We start from the raw sequence: 7106 nt of genomic DNA on the forward strand, positions 1-7106 counted from the left end.
GATGCCGGATTTGTGTCAACCAAATTTTAAAGGAAAATACAATATTCACGCAATTAATTGTTAGGATTGCGTGGTATGATCTCTATCTTCTAAAGTTTAGCCAATACACACATCGAAACTTAAACTGACTGGGTATTTGTTTTTACCATTTGCAAGGTACATGTACATAGTTTCCTTTTTTGTTTCATTTCTGTTCAGCGCAAAATATCTTCCCTGTATTTTGGTTTCTTCGTTGTTAACCATTGTGAAAAAAGATCCGCCTTTGTCACTATGCAGCTGATTTGCGGGTTATTCCAAAGAAAGCCCGTGAATCACAATTTTGTGATGTCATGTCGGTTAATTAAGTTCCTTGCAGGGTAACGAGAACAGTTTTAAGAGACTGTGCGAGTATGTGTAATTACTTCTGCTTGGAGTTTATTGTGTGATTACACGGGCAGTAAGTTTATTTGTAATCAGTAATCCGTCGCAGTCTTGTTAATTTAATTAGATTACAATGATTGTTTCCCATTACAGAATAATTAAAAATGTATATAGCAATAATAGTTTCTCTAAAACATACATATTTATTGAAAATTATTAAATGTACATTTTTAATCGAAAGCTGATAACACTGTTTTTAAACGTTTACTTAAATAAGTACAACTGTAACTTTCAAATATGTACTCAAATGTGCGTATATTTTTTTGTCAGTTATGTTTGAATTGTTGATTTTGTAAAACTAGATTAAGATCCAAATCATGAAACAAAACTTGCATTTGCATTAATATTGAAGTTTTCACACATCTTAAATTAAAACTTTTAAATGACTGGGAAATTCCATATTTATAGTTTTGTACACTTGATGAATTACAAACTCTATAACAACCATATCGAATGATTCGCAAACGTTTGGATCCTATAAGAGATCATCAGACTAACATACCCTCTTTTTGTATTAGGGTTCGGGTTAATCTCTTAATAAGAATTTAAGTCTTCGGCTGACATTGAAGCTAATTTCACTCATCATAAAATGTTTTATAAATTTATATGCACGCAGCCTTCTGAAAATGGCAGAAGGAGGAAGTGATCAACTTATGTCAGAAACTGAAAGCAGCCTGTGCAGTCGTCACTCTCAGGTAAGTCAGAGATTGAAAGCGTTCCCGGACGCAACAGTATGTACAGTCGTCACTCTCGGGTAAGTCAAAGCCTGAAAGCGTTCCCGGACGCAACAGTCTGTACAGTCGTCACTCTCAGGTAAGTCAGAGATTGAAAGCGTTCCCGGACGCAACAGTATGTACAGTCGTCACTCTCGGGTAAGTCAAAGCCTGAAAGCGTTCCCGGACGCAACAGTCTGTACAGTCGTCACTCTCAGGTAAGTCAGAGATTGAAAGCGTTCCCGGACGCAACAGTATGTACAGTCGTCACTCTCGGGTAAGTCAAAGCCTGAAAGCGTTCCCGGACGCAACAGTCTGTACAGTCGTCACTCAGGTAAGTCAGAGACTGAAAGAGTTCCCAGACAAAGCAGCATGCACGGTCGTAACGCTCGGGTATATCAGAAAATTAAGCGTTACCCGACAAAGAAGCCATTACAATCGGTCAAGTAAGACAGAGGCAGGAAATGTTTCCTTGCAAAGCAACTTGTACACGAATCAGCCTTGGGTAATGCAGAAACTGACCTGAATTCCAACACAACGCAACCTGTTGAGGCCTCACTCTCGGGTCACGCAGAGTTCGTAGGTTCTGTACAGTCATATCTCATGGGTATTTCAAAGTCTGAAAGATTTCCTAGATACAGCAGCCATAAAGTACGCTTAAAGGGAGATTTAAGCTATTTTAAGTGTTAAATTGTAATATATTGATAAAAATATGTTACAATAACACAAAATAGGCAAGAAAAATTATACATTGAGGACGAATTTCAAAAAATGCAGCAAAGACAAATTAGCGCCCCGAGCCAATTGTGACGAAGATATTTCGTACATATTTTCCCACAATAACCGAAGCATTCGTCTTTTTATTAAGATCGGAGTAAATGTTCGTGTGTCGTATGAATATATATCGTTGCAGGAAATTAAAATGATCCGTAAACTAAATTTAGATTGACATCGTATATGCATGATATACTTGCTGGCGAATTCGACTGTACAGACATTTTCGATTTCAGAACTAAATATCTGGCTTTTTTCGCATTGTTCGACACATGTTCTTAACTTTTATTTTAATTTATATTGAAATAAATGTATAATAAGTGTTTTGCACATTTTATAAACATTCATAAATATTTGACAAAATCGTATAATCTCCCTTTAAGTCCCTGAATGACTTGTTAGTTTCGGCGATACAAGTTGCTGTGTTTAAAGCGGGACTGCACGATTTTTATATGTGTTAAATGTAATATATTGATAACAATATGTTATAATAACACAAATTAGGCAAGAAAAATTATACATTGAAGACGAATTTCATAAAATGCAGCAAAGACAAATTAGTTCCCCGAGCCGATTGTGACGAAGATATTTCGTACATATTTTCCTACAATAACCGAAGCATTCGTCTTTTTATTAGGATCGGAGTAAGTGTTCGTGTGTCGTATGAATAGATATCGTTGCAGGAAACTTAATTTAGATTCACATCGTACATGCATGATATTCATGCTGGCGAATTCGACTGTACAGACATTTTCGATTTCAGAATTAAATATATGGCTTATTTCGCATTTTTCGACAAATGCTCTTCTTAACTTTTATTTTAATTTATATTGAAATATATGTATAATAAGTTTGTTTACACATTTGATACAAATTCATAAATATTTGACAAAATCGTGAAGTCCCGCTTTAAAAACTATTTAAATCAATGATTTACGAATATGCGACGCCTGCACAGAGAGCTGTGTTAAGGAACGCTTTTACCCGAGAGTGATGAATGTATTGGCTGCTGTGTCTGTGAAAACTTACTAATTTTCAACACAGAGTCAATAACAAACGATGATTCTAAAATTTAGTAACACGCCCAAATATTGACAAAATAAGTAAAATCATGAATCGCTAAAACAAGGATGGATACACATATTTGCTGACGTTAAATATATAAGACCTATCGCCACATATTTGTCAACAATTGAATAGCGTATCGACTGTCAGGTTTTATTATCCCCTAAATGCGTACGTCGGCCGTTCTTTGACAATTAAGATATTGTTCGAGCTTTCATTCGTCAAGAACCTATGTAACGTTCACGCGCGAAACAGGGGTCTGTTCGCCAATCTGTCCACCACATCTGGATGACATTTCTTATGAATTTGTTAAGTTAAGTATGCAGGGAATGTTAGTTTCCATAGTAACATGTCTGTAGTTCTCGTACGAAACTCTTATATTGCCAAAACCATCAATTAATTGCTTTATATCTCTTTTAATGAATTAGTTATGTTAATGTCAAGAATAATTGTTCTTGCACAGACGTAATGAGTTCAATTACATACAATGTGCGGACTTACTGGAAACACTGTTAAAGTTACCTTAATCCATTTTCCGGAACAGAACCGAAAACATATGATTTTAATCACTTTTATATAATTATTATACTATTGGATTTGTATCGATGTAATATTTTGTAAAATATATTGTATTTCGGTACGTTTAAATTGAATCTGAGCACAACTTTAAAATGTGTATTTACCGAATTTCACCTAAATAGTATGAACATATTGACTTTCATAGTTGGAACGAATGGAACTGTAACTAATTTCCCTACAATACGGACACTTCGAGAAAGGCTTTGGTTATGTTTATGGCGCCCACGTACCATATATAAGTTGATTTATACTGTAGACATTTCGTTTTCAGAATTATGTCGAAAGTGTGTCCGTGGAGATCAGTACTATAATGAATCGGCTTGGGTACGGCGAGGAGATCAGACGTTGGCGGGCTAAGAACTACAGGGAGAATGATAGGCTGTCGAATGCACGGTTTACTAATGTCATAAGAATCACAGCTGGCAGCAAGGCAGAGGGGCTAACCTGCCGATTCGAAAGCGACTGGGATGTTTTAAATGTACTTAACAATGTCCTCTGTGTGGAAACTGGTATAAATCTTCACACCATACCTGACGACATGGAAGTGTACAGGATGGATACTAGTGTATATCCAGGACACTGCAGACTGTTTCTAATGAGACAAGCACATAGGTATTACACAGTCATTCACAATGCTCTGTGTGATAATGGTAAGGGAGATGTTCTCTTAAGTAGTGGTTTAGTTTTAGACGAAATTTCAACAATTTTACGTAAATATCCACAATATCCACAAGTCGGAAATGTGCAACATGAACGCGCGGGGCCGTCAATTCCGTTGTCATTCCTAGGTGTACTTCATATTGACAGGGTTACCTCACTTCGCTGTCACTGTCCCAGCATTCTCCAAAGATGGGCTTCCAGACACCGTCATTGGCCGTCACCTGGTGTAGTTCTGAAAGTCGTATCATTAGGAGCCTATTTAACCCCGGTAGGATATAAGGGAAGTGAGTACAAGCACATGGAATGGAGGCTTTGCTTCAACACCGGTGAGACAGAACTAGTGAACAACCTTAATGACACCCAAGCGAAAGTGTATGTTTTGCTCAAAATGATCCTCAAGAATGTTTTGAAGCCTCGTAAAAAAGAAATAACGTCTTATGTGATGAAAAATATAGTATTATGGCAAGCCGAGAGTAACCCACAGAACAAGTTTGATGCGGAGAGTTTGTTTCACTGGCTGCATGACGGAATTAGAGAACTAGGGACTGCTATTGCCACACAAAAACTTTCATATTACATGGTTCCGGAGAGAAATTTAATGGCAGCTAGTGGTTTGCAGGACAAGCAGCAAATGGGTAGCAGATATCGAGGACATGATGGCGGAAGGTCCGAGAGTATTATTGAGATTGCCAAAGATACGACAGGCCATCGTCGCGTCCCCTGAGCCAATGTTGTGGTTCATCAAGAAAAAGATGGAGCTGGAAATACTGGCGCTGGAGATGAGGAAGAAAATCTGGAAAATTCGCGATGAGAACGGAGTGGTGGTTGAGCCTGGTGCCATGATGCAGGAGATATTGACACGACATGAAATGATACTGATGGAGGTGGGGCTACGGATGCTGGTGGAAGGCAACGCTGTTGATGATCTGTTGTATATTCACCGTAGAATGGCAATGGATTAATACATTAAAACGAAAGTAAGCATGGAAGTGCAGGAGACTATCAGAGACATGTAATATAAAGATGAGAAATGAGTGGTGGCTTGACTTGAATATCATCCTGCATTAGATAATGGGACGGTTTATCGAGGTAGTGAGGGGCGTCCTTCAACAAATGTTTACGAAGTGCATCGTTGTTATTTATATATTTAATACCTATATATGAATGGAAGTAATATATATTCCCTATTCGTTCATGCAACAATTGATTGTCAGTATGTATGTTGTATCAAGCAACTTTATATTTATCTGATTGATGAAATTAAGAAATAAGATCAAGAAACTATACCCCATTGTTCTTTAAAACTTTGTAATGCAAAGCAAATAAAAACACATGTTCCATTTGTGATTTTGGAATTTTCTAAAAATCGGTATAATGAACATAATTTGAACTTATTTTCCTCTTGTAAATGATGATATGATTCGTTTTATTATGCGTTTTACAATGAAAATATATAACACAATTTGTAGGTTTAACTAAATGACATGTGTCCCAAACATTTTCAAAGCAAACTGATTATTTAAGGAACTTTTAGAATATCCTCATATTTAAATATTCACCGCAGGAAAGAAAACACTTCAGGCAAAAATAGAAGACCGCGGAGATACAAATGTAATTCAACGTGAACAAATTGATGCATGATCACGAATTTCTAAGTACATAGACAATGAAAAAACATAAATGTTTAATGTTGGCGATAGTAAAACATGTTACTTGTAATTCCTTATCATGTAGTGTGCATTTGTACAACATGTAATTTTAGTCGAAGTTCCGTTAAACCCTTTTCTTTTTTATAAGCAAACCGTTTTATGTTAAATACCAATCGCTTATTTACTAACGTTTTATAATTCTTAAATTCAAATGCAATAAAACAGATGGAATTGACGAGTCAGACGTTATTTACGAAACTAATGTTGATATTTCAGCTATGGGTCATTGATTTAAAGATTGCCATATATCAGAAAGTGATTTTATTTAAATATTTTTTATGTGTGTGATTGTGATTATTCGTGGTAGTTTTTGCTTTACATTAAGAATTCAAGTATATAGACTTTTTGCATGCACTATTTTGTTTCATAGGCCTTACACTTTGATTCTATGAAATTCATAGACCGTACCAAATTTTACAAAATATGCCGCCGTTATACTTCTATTTAATGAATACATTGTATGAATACGCACGCAATACTGTGGGCATTAACATGACACACTTTGTGATAAACACAACTGATTTGAATAAATCACGGCGTCGATGCGCTGAGATTAAATATCTTAAATAAATCCATGATACAACATATGTTTGTCTGGGGCGGCAGTATCTGTCTATTTTAAGGTAGTACAACTGTAATGGGCAAAATTCAAAAACCCATTAAAAGTATTATTTTCATAAACTTCATACCATATATGGTCTTATTACAAATTTGTAGGGTGGCTTTCCATGCAAACATTTTGTTCGTGATTTTTTCTGTATTATGACCCATAATTTGAATTTTCTACTAAATTAAACTACTTCTGGGGATAAATAAATTCAATAAACTCATATTTTTAGCATTTTTTGTTAACAATGTTTGTATATTTAGTACAGGATATGATTGTAGATGATAAAATAATATAATACAAGACAATTGAGTGATAAAAATAATGAAAAAAATCTTGTTTATTATGTAAGGTCCTTCAGAACTACAAGCTCAACTCGTGTATGCAAAAATCACGCATACATATTTTTCGCTTTTTTTATAAGTTGTATGTTATTTCTTTGGAATTTGAGCATTTATAATTTAGCAGAGACATGTGATAAGCTTAAATCAAATTACAAAAAGCAATTTGCCCGTGTATATTTTGAACAATTCACTAAAATCTAATAGGACTATAAGAAATATTTTTTAAGAAATTCAA

General features: G+C 35.3%; 1 protein-coding gene across 1 annotated transcript; it reads left to right on the plus strand.

Annotated features, from left to right (window-relative positions):
- Window positions 1-304: 304 nt before the first annotated feature.
- On the plus strand, window positions 305-6889 carry LOC127846736 (uncharacterized). The gene is made up of 3 exons (XM_052378232.1): window positions 305-436; window positions 1037-1115; window positions 3823-6889. The coding sequence occupies exons 2-3, from the start codon at window positions 1047-1049 to the stop codon at window positions 4933-4935; spliced, it is 1182 nt and encodes a 393-aa protein (XP_052234192.1). The 5' UTR covers window positions 305-436; window positions 1037-1046; the 3' UTR covers window positions 4936-6889.
- Window positions 6890-7106: the final 217 nt, after the last annotated feature.

Source organism: Dreissena polymorpha, chromosome 9 (assembly GCF_020536995.1).
Source record: "Dreissena polymorpha isolate Duluth1 chromosome 9, UMN_Dpol_1.0, whole genome shotgun sequence".
NCBI lineage: Eukaryota > Metazoa > Mollusca > Bivalvia > Myida > Dreissenidae > Dreissena > Dreissena polymorpha.

What these genes read in the sequence shown, in the direction of transcription:
- LOC127846736 (XM_052378232.1), top strand. Translation starts at nt 1,047, where the DNA reads ATGGCAGAAGGAGGAAGTGATCAACTTATGTCAGAAACTGAAAGCAGC. An exon ending in TGTGCAGTCGTCACTCTCAG is followed by an intron (nt 1,116 to 3,822) that starts GTAAGTCAGAGA and finishes TTTCGTTTTCAG; the next exon opens with AATTATGTCGAAAGTGTGTC.